This window comes from Megalops cyprinoides, chromosome 23 (genome assembly GCF_013368585.1).
Source record: "Megalops cyprinoides isolate fMegCyp1 chromosome 23, fMegCyp1.pri, whole genome shotgun sequence".
NCBI lineage: Eukaryota > Metazoa > Chordata > Actinopteri > Elopiformes > Megalopidae > Megalops > Megalops cyprinoides.
In genome coordinates, this window is record NC_050605.1 from 23,221,204 (window position 1) to 23,240,237 (window position 19,034).

A 19,034-nucleotide genomic window follows, 5' to 3' on the forward strand; every position below is an offset into this window, starting at 1 on the left:
TTTAAAAAAAGAATAACGAAATGCATATACATTCTAATGCCAAATCGCTAACATTGGCCGTATGCTTTGTTCGAATAGAAAGGCCGAACAAATTGAAATTCAGATATGCTTTAATGACATGACCACACGATGTACAATATTGCCAAAGCAATTTTCAAATAAATGTGCGAACAAATCGACAGTTGACCAAAAAAAAGGATTAAATAAATAAATAAATCCTAGCATTAAACGTGTATAAACTATGTGAACTGAAAATTTGCATTCTAAAATGTGAGACGGCGGTTGTGGCTCTGTGCGTTTCAGGGCGGCTACCAGGCTATCTACCAGTTGGTCATTTTAGCCCGCTATTAAATGGACAGGCTCCACTTTCTTTCTGTGCACTTCTTTCTTGTGGCTCCAGGGGGCAGCACCACCTTTGCCAAGCGCAGTCAATGCGCAGCCTTTTACGCGGGAAGCAGATTTTAGGACCTCGCCACACAAGCATACCGGGTGTACGGAGGCGGGGAGATATTTTTTGCATCCTGTTATTTGTAATATGTTACAGTACCCACATGTTTCTCCCCGATCAGTGTTTAAAATGTGCCGTAATCGTTTCATGTTATTGATCAGTGTATTTTCTAAAGTCTACCGTGTTTATATATCTTGAATGTTATTTGTACAATCCATCAACGCTGAAAGCAAAGAGCAAATAAGGCAGATTTTTGTAGATTTGCCTACTAGAGAGCTTAAAGAGTTGCGTGACATAAATTTGCAAGTTAGGAAGTGAGTGGGAATAAAGTATTTATCCATATGGATTGCTAGTCTACCATATTTGGGATTGAAGGAACAAGGTGTATCCGCTGATGTAATTATGCGCTATATGCGCAATATGGTGAATGGAAAATGTCTTGAATTATTGCGCCATTTACTTTTTTGTCCGTTTGAGACAGAGTGTCCCACGCATGCTTACTCTAGAATGCATCGGTGACGACAGCGTGTACGTTGTTGGCTCAAAAACTTGAGAATGTCATTCTCTAATTCTGTGTGTCACATTACATTCACGAGAAATGTCTAACGTCTGCAGTAAACTGGTTTAAAAAAAACCCAAGCTTTTGAGTCATAAATCATTAAAAAGATTGATCTGTGTTGTATTAATTGCTCATCGCGTACGCGGTGTCTCAGAAGGTAATGAGTGTGTTCGTGCGCTCCCGGGATTTGTTGTGGAGAGGTTGCAGCTGACGGACTCCAGGCTCCGCGCTCACGGAGGGCTGTTTGTGGGTTTGTGGTTTGGAAGCCGGCGGTGTGACCTCAGCCTCCCTGGCATCCTTTCGCAGAAAGACCGTGGACATCCACGTTTCACTTTCGCGAGCGATGCAGTGTCTCAAACGCGGACTGTGCCTCCACTGCGTGTCATCGCTTCTTTGCATTTCTACATAATTTAATAAACCTCTGTGACTAATTGAATGCAGACAAATCCGTGGAAAAAACACTCATATATAATAATGGATAGTAATGCAATTAATATTAATAATATTCAATTATTCATTATTTATTAATTCATTTTTACATAAAAACTATCCCATTTAGCGCTGTACAGCTCTGATGTAACTTCATTTCAGTGTAATTATTTCTTTGCTCTTTCTTTCTAAGTAATCTTCCACACACTCTGTGGGATGTTCAGGTAAATACAGTTCAACATTGTAAGCGGTGGTGACACTTTTACCATATTTCTACCGCATTATCTTGAGCTGTAAAGTGCAGCCTGTAAATGAATGCTGTCGCTGAACGGCTGTGAGCGTAACGGCGCTCACGGTGTGTTTGATAACATCATTCCCGGAGAGGAGAGATTGAGCTCCCCCAGGGGATCGGCTGCGTTGACAGAGCGATGCGGTTTTACTGGGGAGAAAGGACTGGATGGAGCCATCAAAGCGCCCGCTGACCGCGGTTCAAACGCAGGGTCTGACCGCAGCGGCTAAACAAAGACATGAAAGCGCGTCCCCGGTGAGAAGGCGCATGTGGCGGCGGTGCGGACGCGCACAGATACCTCCAGGATCCGCAGATCAGAGTCCGGGTCAGAGAAGAAAGCAGCATTCGGAGGACCAAGCCAGCGAGCGCGCACAGCAGAGCCCACCACGAGCCGTTCTCATAACGGGGTCTGACAGGGCCTTTCCCATGACCCAGCGTCCTGATGCCAAATCTTCTGAAGATGGGGCCAGTTCTCAGCTATCAGAGAGGAAGCCACTCTCTGCAAAGCCTAGAGCACATACACTGACTGTCTTGTAAAGTTACATGCACGTTTAAGTCAGCCTGTAATTGTAAGTAGGCCTACTTGCGAGCGCAACCTCTAACGCTTCCAGTGAAGTGATGACCAGATAGTTTTAAAGAAAACAACAATAAAAAGTTATCCTTTTGCTCCCCTCCTTAATTTCCCAGTAGAAGTTCCCTGCTGATTTTGGCACTGAGAAATGTTGACGTGAACCCATTGTTGTTTGGGCAAATATGGTAAACCACTGTTTTGCAATGGTCATGTGCCTACAATTGCGGAGTCCTGAACCGGACTGATGATACGCCATGAATGGTATCCCTGCAAACTGCCAGGGTGCATCCTGGGAAATAAGGATGTTGTACAGTTGGCAGGACTGGAACACTACGAGTTTCTCCAAATGGACAATTCACAGATGCAACACTCACCAGGTCTAGTAAAATTTAAATTGTCTCAGGAAATATTCACCAGACGAGTTCCCCTTAAAGGACAGGTCAAACTCTTCAAAAAAAAAAAAAAATCCTGTATGAAACGTTCCTCAATCCGTACGCAAAACACCCAACGTGACATCGCCCGCATCACTCCAGCTCTCCAAACGCTAGACACACCTGTTTGTCTCGCGTATCTGCGTGGACTTCGACCCCACTCTCTCCAGAACATATGCTATTGGGGGTGGTTTCTCAGACGGCTGTTTTTTGTACCACTAGCTAGATGCTAAACTGTATTACTGTAGTTCAAGCCTGCGATCTTGGTTGCTTCACCTTTTAACTTTACTGTTGGGAACTACCGGTTTACATGGAATTGATTTGTTGAAGTAACCGCAAATTCATTCATGTCATGGATCTCATCTAATATTTTACACCTTGAGTAATTGTAAATCTGGAAAAAAAAACAGCCTTCAAAAGCGTATTTATTATAGATACCACTACTACGATTCGTATATTTAAATATGATCCAGGAAGGAAATTGTTATGAAAATTTTGTCTTCTTAGGAACCATATTAAATATCTTTTTACAAATTATCGTAGGCGGATTGATCTACATAGGTAAACATTTAACAGAAAATAATAAATATAACAAAACAATATAAACCACATTGGCGTCTCTAAACTATTTACGATGCGTTTGTTTTTGGTTCACAGTTTCAGTAGGTGGAAATGATGAGAGAGGCTATTACTGTAGCACGCTGGAGTGCGACCAACTCGGAGGAGCGTTGCGGTTCCAATGCATTGTGTATACAGCCCATACTTAAGCCTCATTCTGCTGGTTAGACTGTGCTCTTGGAATGCGTCTGTTTTATGGATAAAACACGTTTCACCCTTGTAATTAGTTTCCACGCGTTTCGAAGAAAAAAAAAAGTTCGGTTAGGTTTACAACCGCCCGGAGAGCAGATCGACCATACGGAGTTAAATATGTCCACACAACGATAATCCTGGACAGGTTAACATCTTTCTTTCCTCTCGCCCCCTCCCTCTTTGTCTAGGTAAATGCTGAAATAATCAAACCCTTTTCGAATTCGGTCTTCTTATTTCGTCCCCTCCCCAGAGCTTGCGGGTCTGGAAAATCATGGACGGTTTATTCTATTTTCTAGCGCAGTAACATCTGGAACCAGTCAGATCGTCTACAGGGGAGGGGGCTTTGAGCGTCACCCCCTCTCTCTCGCTCTCCCCCTCTCCCTTCCTTCCACTAGACAAGTATCACTGCAGCGAGGCAGGCAACTGCTTTCCGCAGGGCGACTGAGAACTCCGCTTCTTACGGCTTGGAATTGACAGAATTCGGATCTCTTAATGAGACACGTCGTATATTCCTGTTTTTGGACACCGTCGGTGGAATCAGTTATAACGGAAGATTTAACCCCGTGAGATCAGTTCTGGAATATACATACCTATTTTGTTGCATCGAGAGCTTTTATCTTTTCTTTATTCGGCAGTGCCCGCGGCCGGTTTTGTATCTTTCTCTAGCTCCTGATTTATCAATTTTAAACCAATTGGACGCAATTTGATACTATTTTGATTATTACTAGCAGCAAGTGGGTTTGGTATCATGTTTCTTGGGTAGGGCCCGGATGTACCGAGGATGCACTGGTTCGTTTTCTTAGGTGGTTCCAGCGAATGTCTATTTCTGTTTTTTAACTCCATAATGGGGATCAGGTAATATTCACTAAAACACAAAGAGGGAATATCTCAAGATTTCCGTTGTTCATTTTTATTTTATTTTTTTTTATTTGATTTCTTTTTCCTCCTTTGGTTATTCTCATCCTACCCCTCCTCCTTTTGCAACCTTTTCTCCATTCACCTACGGATAGAGCTGGACCACATTTATGGTAAATGAAAGCAAAAACATGTACATACCGGAGGAAAACCTTGAAAACCATCAAGGTAAGCGGCAGATTTCACAGCCTTATTTTCAATGACACGCGCTGCTACTTTGTTTTATGATATCACTGGTTTGGGGGAAGCTATGCCGGAGAAATGTGTTGCTTAATATTGGGTTTGAAGGTGGGGGTTGGGGGGGGGGGGGGGTATAGCCATTTCGTTTTGAACTGTTAGGCATACAGTATGACACTTGCCTAAATTACTGGAGAATACAGTGCATGAAAGTTTATAGTTATAGTGACTTGGTGTGTGATGGTCCGCATCCTGTCCTTTTAACAGGAATTGCGTTTCCATGATTTTTTTTTACAATGTAAAATGGTTGCTAAACAATGTTAGATGAAGTAAAGGTAGCTCGTCTGTATGGTAGAGTGACAGCACTGCATTTAGTGATTTTGTTTATGTGAATTATAAATGCACAACACCATTGTCACACACAGGTTTCTGCTTAATTATAAGATGTTATGATATCATAACAACTGAGGATGGACTGGCAGCTGAATGTAGTTGAAAAGCGTTCATTATTTTTGGACGGATGAAAAAAAAAATTCTCTCTGTCTGTCTTTCCTTAAGTCTAGGAGTTGGTGTTGAGAAGGTTTTAAATCTAATGTAATGCGCGCGTACCGTTGCTATATATAAAACACATACACACAAACACACGCATAGTCACACACACACACATTTCTTTTTCTACCCTCCGGCATGTTCGTTTGACCGCATTAACACCTGATTGTACCCCCGGCTGTATTTATTGTTCTGTGACAGATGAAGCGATGTCAACACTAGACAATATAGCCTATGCAACATCAACAATTGCCCGTTTAGGCACTTGCACCTCAAGCGCCGGGGCCTGGATTCACAGCGGTGTTATCGCAGCAAAGCGCTCTCGTGCATTTCGGGTTGTAAGATTTTCATAGGGTGGGGTGGCTGGCTTTTTAAGACAGTTTTTTTTTTTTTTTGTTCAAATGCTTAACGTTTATCTTGTAAAAGACACCCGCTGTTTTGATGGCTGGGAAGGATGTCTTGCTTGGCGCAGCATTCACGGTATTCCACGTCGAACATACAGTACAATTGAATTATTTCTGCGTTGAAATCGAAACCCACTGTGTAGGAAGAGGTAACAGTCTAAAGTTCTGATGATATTAACGAAGCCGTGAGCCCATGTCGGTGCCGCTTTCCGCCGCGGTGGCGTGGACACATAGCAACAGGAATCCGCAGCCGTGGTCTCACTCGGAATTGGCTGAGCGTTTGTGGCGCAGCATTTGGGTTTGGTTTGCTCTGAAATCAAAATCGCGGAATGACTCTCACCTTAACGCTGCCCACTGACAGACACACGCCTTTCACAACGAAGACACCTGCGGTGTGACTGTGAAGGTGTGAACCGTGTGCATCGTGTCATAAGGTCACCTGCGTCCCATTTATATGTTGATAAGGCAGCGCAGAGCACGTAAACAGAACGCATTTTGAAGAGAATCATTGACACGTATTTCTAAGTAGGTCTGGTTTTGGTCGCGTTGTCATGTCACGGGGGAATTCTCTCTCCTCATATTCGCTTCTGAAACGGTTTTGATATTAACAAGGAAGAAATAAATAGCCAGGAACAGATGAACAGTATGTCGTATTCATTATGAACGTAGCCACAAAAACATAATGTTTATTTTATTATTGTCATATGGCAGGAAGGATATGCGACATTCATCAGGTACGAATAATTACAGCGTTAACTGTCCTACAGAAACACTTAGGCAGCGTGCACAGCTGTAATGATGCTTGGGGATTGACAATTTGAATAGTTGTGTGATGTCACCCCTAACAACCACTGACAAAGCATCGGTGCCAACTTCGGATCTATACAGGCTGCTAAAATGGGAAAACAACAATGTCGGATCGTTCAACTCACAATGTATCTGTACTGCAGAGTAAGTTAGCCTAATTATTTTAATCGGTTGTATCGCTTTTTCACATTTGGGTTCCGGCCGTGAATGATGACAAGGTTGGCCTTTTTCAGCACCGTGGACAGTTTCAAAGACGTGTTGACGCCTATATGCGAGATGATGATCAATAGCTCTGACTGACGTTTTGCTCCACTTTCTAGAGATGTTTTTGAAACAATTCTCTTTTTAAATTTACGTATCTGGCCTAGTTTAGCTTAATTAATATAAAGTAATTTGGGGGTAGTGCTTAATACCATCCGTTAAGTTGAGAGGACAACTCAAGATTTGATATATGCCATTGCGGGTGATTTTCGTTAAGATGTCCCAGACCCTAGCTAATATTACGCAGCTGCGATGTAGGTCGGAAAGAGTGTTTTTTTCATTAAATCTGTCACAAAACTGTGTAACAACACGAAGGGAAGCATCAAAGGCCATACCTGTGAGTGAATAGATTCAGGTGCCTTGTTTTTGGGAAGGCTCACTGAGTCCACCTGGCCTTCAGCTGAGTGTATGCACTCAGCCATATCTGAGTTCGCTTCACTGAGAGGAAGACCACAGGATGGGCAAAGGGGAGTGGTCCCAGAACTGCACAGTCACCATCCATAGGCAAACACAGGGATGATATGAGATAAACGTTACCTGCACATTTCAAGATCCCTCTACTGTTGAAATCCCTCCATTTAAACCTCTGCTGTGCCATTTGGTTGTGGCTGTTACACTTGCTTAGCAGAGCCAGGTCTAGAGACTGGTGTTGTTTATGGAGTTACCAGTCAGGCGTTGTCTTTGTAAGCACAACCTAATAACTTAAGCACTGACTGAGTAAGGCAGGGTTAAACTACAGAGTGCAGGATTTTGTTGAACAAGATGCAGTGTATTGTATCTAGCAAAAATTATTGTGGTGATGAGGGCTGGCTGATAGATTTCTCAACAGGAAACTTTCTAGATTTATGTTAAATGTATGGTAGATGTAAGAGGTATGACTTCAGAATTTCACAGTACCTTAGTTGGCTCTGAATCAACTGTGTTTAGGCCCTAACTCCCTGTCTGATTTGGGAAAATGCTTTCCTTCATCTTTCTGTTAGACGTGTCTGTTTATGGCATGTGTAAACAGGCACCCACTCCAGCTGTTGGTTTTACACGTCTTCTCCTGAGCATCAGAGCCTGCAAGCTGCCTGCACACAACACATTTTCCACTGGTCTCGGGTCCATTCTTTCAGCCGGGAACTCACTAGTATGTTTTACATTTTAACAAACCCTGCATCTTTGATTTTGTACACCTCTGAAAAGCCAGACAAATTGATCCCACTCATGCATTAATAGTATCCTTCGGAAACAAAAGAACACAGGTAATGGAGATCTTGGCTGTTTACTCAGCACACGGGCATGACGCTGTGGGACTATTAAGAGTCACTTATCATTCAGTTTCCTATCAATTAAAAACCACTACATTTAGCATTCAGACCGTGGTGCATTGTTTTTGTTTTTTTTAATCAAAGGCTGAAGAAGAGTAGAGAGATAGAAGTGGATTTCCTACAGAGAGACAGAGGAAGAGACAGACAGAGAAAAAGGCAGAGACAGACAGGGTGAAAGGAAGAGACAGAGGGAGAGAGAGGTAGGGAAGGACAGAGAGAGAGACAGGGAAAGAAGGAAAAGGAAGAAGAAAGATATAACATTTACAGATTATTCTGTCTTGCTTAAGCTGGCACCTCTGTGGTGCTGGTCATGCCAGAAGCTGTCCTCAGTATAGAATGTTTCTGGGGCTGTAACTTAATTTGTGTTGCTGCAGGGTTGCTGTGTTAATGCGCCTGTCGGGCTGTGGGGACACCTGTTTGATTGTTTCACCCCAAGAGAGAGAGAGGGAGAGAGAGGGAGAGAGAGGGAGAGAGAGGGAGGGAGGGAGGGGGGGGGCGATGTGTTCTGTCCCATGTTTCAGATAACACTGATTTAGGGCCAGTCATCCATCAAAAAGTAATGGCTCCAGCACGGTATCCATGGCTCCCAGTCGGGTTTGGTCTGATGTGGTTTGCTGTGGACAGTGCTCCAGCTAAGGGCTGGTCTGGGGTCAGTGCAGACAAACAGGACACCAGCTTGATCAGATTTTAGTCCTGTTTGTCTGAGCTAAAGCCCGATGACTACGCATGTCATCTAATGAGCGGTACTTCCTGCCTTGAAAACCACACCCCTCCACATAAAAAAAAGAGAAAGAGATGAAGGCAGAAGCTGAACATGAGTCCCCTTGCTGCTGCTGCGGTTATGGGGCTGTTTCCCTCGTTTATATAGGTATTTATAAATGCCAAATCTGCCTTCAAAAACCAGAACCATCTCAAATGCCACATTGGACAATGTTATATTTACGTTTTTAGTGGCCAAAACCAAGAAATATTATGTAGCCACAACAACTGGGGCTGAAGAAGGTCACTTTTCCCATTTAATATTTGTGCATTCCTCGGTGTAGTTTTTCTTCACCTTCCGCTCCTCTTTGCTTGTCTTGCCTATCAGTATTTGTTTATATTTGTGTGAGCTCTATTCCGAGTATAATTGAAATTGTGTGTTTTTTTGATGCTCACCATGAATGCATTAATCAGCATAAATATATATTTTGTGATTATTGGGAATATTTGCAGGTTTTACATGCATACACTAGACTTCACGGGTGATATCCACATAAGAGGCATGGCATTCGGAAGGAAGGTAGGCTGCATAATTCATGGGTCGCAGTGAGTTTCCTGTCGGTGTTCTAGGGGTACATTCTGAATTTTGTGTACGCAGCCACGCGCATCATTTGCGCAACAAATCCCGGAGAAACGGCTTAGCCTCTCCCTCCACGCACAGAAGAATTACTTCAGTTCTGGAGGAGAAAACAAACACAGATGTCTGGTGTAATATCTTCATCCAGACGCCTCTTGGAGAGGAATGTTTAAAAATCTCATTAGCATTCAGTCTGACACTTCTGGGCTGATGTTGCTAGCTTCCGTCGGCAGTCATTAATGCTAACAGCACCAGTACATCGGCCACTACTGATGGATCCTCAAAACAGACATGCATTGGTCGGTGCAGCCACTTAACGAGAGGCAAAAGCTACAAGGCAAAATAAAAAATCCCCGCTGATCCAAGAAATCATGCTAGTTGCATCTATAGGATTGAGTGACAGCTCAAACAAGTATTATTTTTTTTCTGTTGACTGCAACTCCTGGATTTAAGGCTGACTGTTGCTTATACAGGAACGCTGGCATTTCTCAGAGGACCCCTGGGTAAAGTGCATGCAGCTTATGGGGCTTTCCCCTTCTCCTTGACGAGGGAGCGAACGCATACGTTGGACCTTTCTGTTGCGTGCGGCGTTTCGTTCTGCTTGAGCGGGTCGGAGAACACGGGGCGCGTTTTCCCAGCGAAAGTGAGAACGCCCTCGTTCCTGGAGAGAGAGAGAGCCCAGAATAGCAGTGCGGCAGCTGGGAAGGGACACACAGCGCGGCCTCGTTATCCCGGCGCACGCGCGGGTCTGCTCGCGATGGCGGTATCGCACACCTCCCCACGCCACCCCACACCCCCACAAAACCCCCCCACCACCCCCCACGGTGCGGTTCGGGCACACAGATCACCTCGTAATTACCCCAATGCTGACGCGCCACTGAACGGGGGAAGTGTGGGGCGCAGCTGATCAAAAGGGAGGGCGCAATTAGAGGGTAGCGGTGAGGAACGCCCACGGCTCGTTAGAGGGCCGCCGTCACCCGGAAAGCGACGGAGAGAAAGGCGCTCGGGCTCACCACGCCTGCGCCCTGCTGCTCTCTTGTTAAGGCACTGTGTAGGTTTAACAAGCCCCTCAAACACGTGTCCTGGAGCAGAGGTTTTAATGATCAACTCCGACGCACGGATACTGCGTGTTTGCAGCGGTGCTCTGACTGCGACTCTGATGTGTGGGGATGGGACACGTCACTGTGCACGTCGAAATAAGATGTAAAAACTCGCTGCAGACGAATCCCCACAGTCTGCAGCAGAATAGCATCCAGGCCGTTTAGACCACAGTCTGGAATTACACCAAAATGTTATGCAATCTCGCCAGATCCGAGTTTGGAGTCCATTAAATTTGGAATGGCCCCCTGTCCTCATTCTGCGGAAACAGAGCTGGCGGGGGGTGGTGAGCCGGGCCCTGTGTGGGTCACTCCGCTGCACCGCCCCCCCCCCGGGGTGAAAGACATCGTGTCCCATGTCAGACGCAGCTCGGGGTGGGGGGAGCGAAGGACCGGATGAATAAAGGAGTTGATTTGTTAATTAGCAGATGAGGCACAGCTGTGTGTGGCATACTGGCAGCTCTCTCTGCGGGCAGCTGTGTGTGCGTGTGTGGGGGGGGGGGTGCGGGGCGGGGGCGCGGGGGGGGTCAGAGGGCCGATGGGTCGAGAGGCGTCTCTCAACGCTCGCTGATGGGAGTGAGTCAGTGACTGGCGTCTGGAGGACAGACCCCGCAGGGGCCTTTCCCCCCCCCCCCTCTCTGTTCGTGGGGGGGTCAGCCATTGGCTGAGGTGTGCAGGTACCACCTCTATTACTCTCTCACTGCGTGTCACCTTTAAGTCTCCCCTCTGCTTGTTGGAGTCATTGGTACAATTACAGTGGCACGATCGGGGCGCCCTGGCTGCCACCCGCACCGACGGCCGCGTGATCCTGGCAGCGGCATTGTGGGATTGAGGTTAAATGGAGGGCATGTTACCGATGGCCGCTGGTCCTCCAGCCACACGCCCACTGGTCTTATCTTCCCTTTCTCTGAAGCATGTTTGCTCAATCTGCTCCATTCTACTGAAGTATAAACCTCTGTGTGTGTTTGTGTGTGTGTGTGTGTGCGTGTGTGTGTGCGTGTGTATATGTGTACGTGCGTGTGTGTGTGTTTGCGCATGCGTGTGTGTGTGTGTGCGTGTGTATATGTGTACGTGCGTGTGTGTGTGTGTGTGTGTTTGCCCATGCGTGTGTGTGTGTGTATGTGAAAAGGTAACAAAGTCGGCATCTTCCTTTGATGTCGGTAATGTTTTGTTTAAAGGTGAGGTGCTTTTTGTGGACAGGAAAAAAAAAATTACAGAGCAACGGCAAGATTATTAAAATTGTATGGATTATTCAAACAGGTTTTTTAATTAACCTATTTACATTTATGGAGTTATCCTACTTAAGTACAATAGAAAAAGGATTTTCAAAGCTTTCTAGTAAGTGATGCTTCCAGTGTGTAAATGTAATGTTAAGACCTTAAATGGATTTGTGTCTGTGGGGCGAGCATAGTGCTGAGATTCTGAATGAAGCACAGATCTGCCTGCACAGTAGTGGGTCTGGTGACTGAGGGAGCGTGTTATCAGCTCTTGTGCTGCCGGTGTCACCTGTATGGAACTGTGCTGGTGTTGGATTTGCGCTGTGGATTTGGGCTGCAGTGTAGCATAGCGGTAAGAAGCAGGGCTCTTAACTGAAAGGTTGCTGGTTTGATTCCCTGCTGGGGCACTGCTGCTGTAGCGTTGGGCAAGGTACTTAACCCAGAATATATACTTAAATATCCAGCTGTATAAATGGTTAACATGTACAATTGTTGTGTGACTGTTAAAATTGTAACATTCTGTTGGAAGACGTGCAAGAACTCGAACATTCATGTGTGCGGACCTTTCAGACTGTGGGCGCACTAGGACAAAGAGTCTCTTTGGCATCCCGGGAGTCTTGTTACTGTGGGAACTTTTAATAGAAGCAGGTCAGAGAAGGTGCTGCAGGAACGCAGTGTGGGTCTGCGGAGAGAGCAGTCTGTGATGCACTAACCAGTGAGAGGGACTGAATGTGGCTCTGAACACAGAGTGTCGGTTTGAAGCTCCTCAGAAGGGGACGTCACAGTTATTTAAAGCAGTAACAGATCTCATTGTACCTGGCCATTGCAGTGTGCTCTGTCAGCGGCAGTGTAGGGTACAGGTGAGACGCAGGGCTCTGAGGTCAAAGGTGCTGGTTTGGTTTCCATTTGAGCTTCTAGTGGAATTCCTGAGGATCCCTGGGACTCAACCTGAACTGCCTCAGGAAATATTTTGCTGTGTAGATGGCCACTATGGAAGTTTCCATAGTGGAGAGGGATGTCTGCAAACAAATTGATAATAATAATGATGCCACAGCAGCTTGGTTGTACAGTTCTGCATTGCATGTTGCCTACATGCCCACTAATTTAACACTAAGTGACTGAGCTGTGTTGCAGTGCTTACACCCTTTAAAAAACCCTCTTTCTCTTCTAGTGCCACCATTAAGCACGCTGGCCTAATGCGGAGTGAGAATTTTCGAGCACAGGCTGTGAGACTCGCACGCGCTGGGGTTAGAGGAGCATTTAAGAATAGAGAGGGGTGTGTGTGTGCATTCCCCAAGTTACCGTCTCTTATCTAGGACAGGCCTGATGTGTTTGCGCCCGGCGGTTTTCAGACCACATCCCCAAAGACAGAGCTGTGCTTCCAGACCGAGGCACACTTTAAAGCGGGCTGGCTGAAGCCATACAGTCGCACGGCTTAAACAGGTATTTACCAGCCGCGGCCTCCTCTCCTTACTCCACGAGATTCGCGGTATCGCACGAGATGGAGGTGGGAATATCACCTCACCGTATCATTTCTCCTCAGATTAGTCTTATTTGTTGCTCTCGTGCGGAGCTCTCTTTTATCTCCCTGCCTCTCTCGTTCCGCGCGGGGCTCGGGGGACAGCTGGGGGGGGGTGCGGGGGTCTGCCGGTACCTCGCCCGTGATTGTTGCTGTTCACCCTGCGCCTCCTCCCTCTCTCCGGCAGCCCCAGAAGGTGATCCTCGTCCCACTGAGGCGGCGGTTTGGGAAAGCGGGCCTCGCGCGTCCTAATTTACGGCGCTTTGCGAGCAGAATGTTTAATTCATCAAGCGTAGGCTGCCGGCCAGGGGAGTGATCAAAGGATTATGGGTCTGCCGCTGGTTCTGGGCTCTGGAGTGCGCTCAGACACCTTCAGCACACAGACGCTCGCAGCGACACTCCTGCAGACACGCTGCCAAGGCTCCAGCCTCGGGTTAAAGTCACGTGACCGAGTCACATGATCGCAGTCGCATGACCACAGGCACCGGGGCTCACTGGGGCACACACACTGACCTTTTGGGGTTCCCTAATTTCCCTCACACCGATTTGAGGCACTGCTGTCAAGATCGTGGATCAATGTTTTTTTTTCTGCGTGGCTCTTTAATCATGCTTAACTTTTGGGTTTATTCTGAGGAGGTGAAGTCAGCCTTTTTATGCTGGGAACAGGAGCGTGTCAGGCGTGCGGCAGGTTCTTTTCTGCGGTGAGTCAGAGCATCGTACTCGGTGCACTTAATTTACAGACTGGAGGCTCTGCCGCCGCTGCGCGCCCGATCGCTCCACTTAACCCAGTTTCCTCCTGTGAAAAGCCTGTCTTCACAAACTCCTGAATCACAGAGACGACCCACAATTATTGTAATCTCATATGTTGTTATTTTCTTTCTGTTTGTAAAATACCCCCCCCCACCGCTGCAAGTTCACCAGGTGCCGTATACATGCAAGCTCGGCCCGGGAGCCTAAACTTGCCACCGCTAGCAGGGTCTAGTAAGCATTAGAATTAATGACACTTCGCAATTTGCATATTTAATGAACTGTGCTCTCGGATTTTAATTACACTTTGGTATTGCATTGGTGATTTATTGTTTTCATTTCTGAATCTAATCAGGTGATAATTGATGCCTGTCGGCCGAGGCGTGGAGGCAGCGGCGGTCGGACAGCATTCTTCCTCTCACCGTCACAAAGCCAGCTACAGATAGCCTGTTAACACGCCTGTTCATGATTAACACAGACCCCTGGGCGGCCAAAAAGAGAATATCTCCCTTATGTATTATACATGCGCAATAAATCATTTGTACCTGAGATATAAAATATTAACGCAGAACTTTAGGCCGAACCGTGCGGCGGGGAGAACGAGGGGTCCGCTGCTGTCAGCTGGTACCGCGTCACAAGGAGCAAAGTTTCCAGAGTTTTAGCTGAATCAGTGTTCGGGTTTAAAAATAGGGGGAAGTGGATGGATGTCCACATTTCATTACACAAAGGCAGACTGCTCTAATCAGGATGCCATCAGCAGGTGCGAAGAGAATGCCTGTCTCATTACCCAGCTCCCCGTCCGTTTACCTGGGCTTTGCCTCGTACCTGTAATGTGCGTCTCTGTGGACTCGGGGTAACCGAGCTGTAACGCAGCACCTGCACTCTTAATGTGTGATTTAAACAAGCACAAACACGCCAGCGAAAGAGGTGCAAATGCAGCGCTGCTGTGCCTGCAACAGGCTCGAGCTTCACCGCTCTGCGAGAAGTCGGTTTGTTGCCTTCGTTCTGTCTCTGTCACGAGTGTCCTGTTTGCTGTTTGAACATAAGGTAGGAGGGAGTAATTGGGCCTCATACAAAGCAGGTTTCAAAATACGATAGTAACATCTGGTTTGCGTCATGTGACTTACAGTTCAAAGAGGGAGGGAGAAAAGACTGTATTGTGACATCACAATGGAACACCTGAGGCTGCCGTGTGTGTCATGTGACAGGGTCTCCCTTGCCGGATTCTCCTTCTCTCTCTTTTAGTGCTTCCTATTAGTCTCATGAACAGAAATATGTCACACGTTTGACCGTAAAATCTGCATTAAAAAATATATTGACTATAATTTGCAAGTGAGTTGGGGTTGTACCTGGAGAGTGTGGACGCTTGACAGTATTGATTAGAAAGAACTGAGGAATCAGAGGCAGGAGGAAAGGCAGGAATGGACAGTCTAGCTATAGGGAAGCTATAGGGAAGCTGTGGTGTTTTCTGCCATTGATGTTATATAGGTCTCCTCCCACCCGCTGACTGAACCCATGATGACAGAAATCAATGCACAATCTATAGACATACATACAAACACACACACATGCATGTACATGTGCCACAGACAAACACACACACATGCATGTGCACACACATACACATATACATACACACATACAAATTCAAACATATGCACAGACACACACACATATACACGTGTACACACACATGCAATTGTACAAATACACACACATATGCACACACAGACACACACACAGAAATATATGCATATGTGTACACACACACAGAAAGATACATGTATGGATACACATACATACTGGCACACACTGTTTTCTCAATCTGTTTCTGTGTGAGAGGGAGAAGCATCACACCAGGCTGAGAAGGTGAGGAGAATCACTGATGCTCCTGAGTGCTGAACCCTGACAGAGAGGAGGGCTGTCACTGCAGGGGACTGTGGCAGATTCCATCTGAGACGCTACGGTGTACCTGCTGATCACTGTCCAATGGAGATCTCTAACCCAGACATCCACCAGATCACAATCTAATGGAGATCTCTAACCCACACATCCACCAGATCACAATCTAATGGAGATCTCTAACCCAGACATCCACAAGATCACAGTCTAATGGAGATCTCTAACCCAGACATCCACAAGATCATAGTCTAATGGAGATCTCTAACCCAGACATCCACCAGATCACAGTCTAATGGAGATCTCTAACCCAGACATCCACAAGATCACAGTCTAATGGAGATCTCTAACCCAGACATCCACAAGATCATAGTCTAATGGAGATCTCTAACCCAGACATCCACCAGATCACAGTCTAATGGAGATCTCTAACCCAGACATCCACCAGATCACAGTCTAATGGAGATCTCTAACCCACACATCCACCAGATCATAGTCTAATGGAGATCTCTAACCCAGACATCCACCAGATCACAGTCTAATGGAGATCTCTAACCCACCAGATCACAGTCTAATGGAGATCTCTAACCCAGACATCCACCAGATCACAGTCTAATGGAGATCTCTAACCCATGCATCCAAACATCCACCAGATCATGTCTTTGCAAAGCTTGATGTCCTCCATTTCCTGGTCACCGGATTGTTGAATGAGAGCGCATGAAGGAGGGAGATTTTGTGTGCAGTTTCATTGCTGATACTGATTCAGTGTGTTCGTTTCTTTCTCGAGTGCGCTGCTATACTGGGAGCATTCATCTGTACAGGCTAATTCCAGGCTCCTCTGCTGCCCTTTTTCCATCTGGATAGCCCAGCAGTTCTAACAGTCATAAAAACATACTGAAAAAAAAATCATCGTTTCTGGATGGAAGGTTTTTTTTTTCTTTCTTTCTTTTATTCCCTCGTTTTCCTTCTCATCATCTCACACCCTCTTGCTCTCCCTCAGTGCTTCCACTTCCAGCTCTGCTAATAATAATGTTACTGGCCCAAGGCAATTTTCCTCAATCAATATTAGATGGCAATTAGTGAGTCTCTATTATGAACGCTGACACAGAGAGAAATGCTGTACAGCTGAATCACCTTTGTGCGAAGCATTGTTTATAATTTAGAGTTGTAATATTAATAAATATTAAAAGGAGCCTTGTGTTACCTTTCTCATTTAGTATCACCTTGTTTGGAAAACCTTGAAATTCCATGTGTCGGTGATTTTTAGGATCAACACAGAGCAGACACTTGGTAAGAGTTTTTTTTTTTTTCCTGAAAACTGCAGAATATTTTAATGAATGTATAATAGGATTACGGATATCACAACAGTTATTAATCAGCAGGTATTGCAAATTTCAAGGAACCCACAGTAACACACATTATTAAAGTTGTGTGGGGGGAATCGGATTTTTGTTTTAGGAGGTGTTTGTTTTAGATCAGATATGATGGCTGCAGCATTTAGTTTCAGAGAATGTTTGCTCATTTAACGCTGTTGTTACATGTCATGCTCATGAAGTGAGAGGCTAATCTGTTCCACTGAAGCCTAAAGTTAGCCTATCTAAAGTTAGAGACACTGTGTCTCTGAATTATTAACAAACACACTGGAACACCGACTGACTCATCAAAGAAATGGATGAAGCAGGAGGCAAAATTGTGGACTGTTACCTCCACGTACAACATAATATCTGTACCATGTGCAGCGTAACCCAGGCTAACAGCTACAGTATCAACACAGGAAGGAATTGCGCCGGGAGTGAAATGCGAATTCAGATTCCTGTGCTCTCCTGTCAGGCATCTGGTCGTCATCAGCGTTAATCGCGTAGCACACCCATGATTCCCTCAGACGGCCTGCAATGGCGCACGAGCGCTGGTAGGAATAGCAACGCAAGCTGCGGCGCAGCTGAGTATGCGTCCCGCCATTCCTTGTTTTTACGGGAGAGGTGCGCCTGCTCACAGATCGCCGCCAACCCCGTGGACGCTCGGCTGCCTCCTGCTGACGGGGAGACGCTCTGAGACATGACCTTGGGAGGGTTGCGTGAGAGGAGGAAGAAGGGCCTCTAACAGCCAGACGCCGGGAAAAGCAGACACGTCCTCGCTGAAATTATCTCAGGATACAAAGAGGGGAGAAGGAGAGAAGAGGTAGAGCGAACACAAGCGTGCGAGCGGCAGCGGAGATGGCGGTATGCGATCTCCGGGCCCGCTAAGCAGGAGCGGCGGTACGGCTCGCTTTCGGCTGCGTGAGTCAGGACTGGAGTGCTCCAGACCTGGAAGTGCGGGGCCGTCTGATGTGATATACCTGTGGCAACAGCAAGTGCTGACATATAAAGAGGGAGGAAGCTGGTTCTCAGGCTCTTTACAGCGATTTTCCCCCCGCATTTGAACCCATACGATCGCGGCTCTCTGAGCGCGGCTCTGGGGCGGAAAGCTGACGTTGCAGTGCTGCTGCAGTACAGTTCACAGATGTGTCTTATCCAAACAGTTTACACAACCTGGCACCCATTCACAGAGCAGTCGTACCAAAGCGCCGCAGTACAGGGCGTTACTGCAGGGGAAAATGTCAGCCTGTGGAGCCCCAGCCCTGTTCCAGCCATGCTCAGACCCTGCCTCTGTGCCTTTCCTGGCATTTAACCCCTCAACTCACAGATCCCAGGTGCTGATCAGGGTCCGTGACTCCGCCCACGTTCTTTGGAATACAGGCCATTGTACGGGTGCTCTGATTGGTTTGGTGGGTGGGGCCATGCCCGTGACCCCGCCCCCCCCCTGCACCATGAAAGGTAGTCTCGGCTTTTTCCATTCTTTTCTGTGCTTGCCACTCCCAGAATTCAGGTGGAGTTCTGGGGCCAATGCTATGAGGAACAGCACCCTATGATACCCTACGATTCTTTCCCAGATCCTCTGCTAACAAACGAAACGTGAACTCAGGGTTGTTTTGTAGCTTCTGTTACTCCCTTTGTCTCTACGTCAGCTGATCTGCGGAAGAAGCTGATCGCATCCCTTCATTTTAGCAGGAACTGAATGAAATGATAACTCTATCTACACCAGAAACAGCTGCATCTGTCTGGCAGTGACCTGGGGGCACAACCACGAAGAAACTATTTTACTCATGTTCGCAAACCACGGCCATGCACATTCCTAACACACAGACATGATGTTTGACCCTAGACCGCAATGTTAACGGTCTGAAGTTTCTGTGTAGATGTGCCAGTTTGCCATCTGGCCG

At 46.5% G+C, this 19,034-nt stretch overlaps 1 protein-coding gene across 8 annotated transcripts in view; it reads left to right on the plus strand.

Annotated features, from left to right (window-relative positions):
- The first annotated feature begins 3,888 nt into the window (after positions 1 to 3,888).
- Positions 3,889 to 19,034, plus strand: part of cacna1c (calcium channel, voltage-dependent, L type, alpha 1C subunit) — a 217,832-nt gene continuing 202,686 nt past the window's right edge. For all 8 annotated transcript variants that reach the window (XM_036517575.1, XM_036517567.1, XM_036517570.1 and 5 more), the window contains exon 1: positions 3,889 to 4,620. In XM_036517575.1, coding sequence (XP_036373468.1) covers positions 4,563 to 4,620 — 58 coding nt within the window. In that variant the 5' untranslated portion in view covers positions 3,889 to 4,562. The remainder of the gene's footprint in view (positions 4,621 to 19,034) is intronic.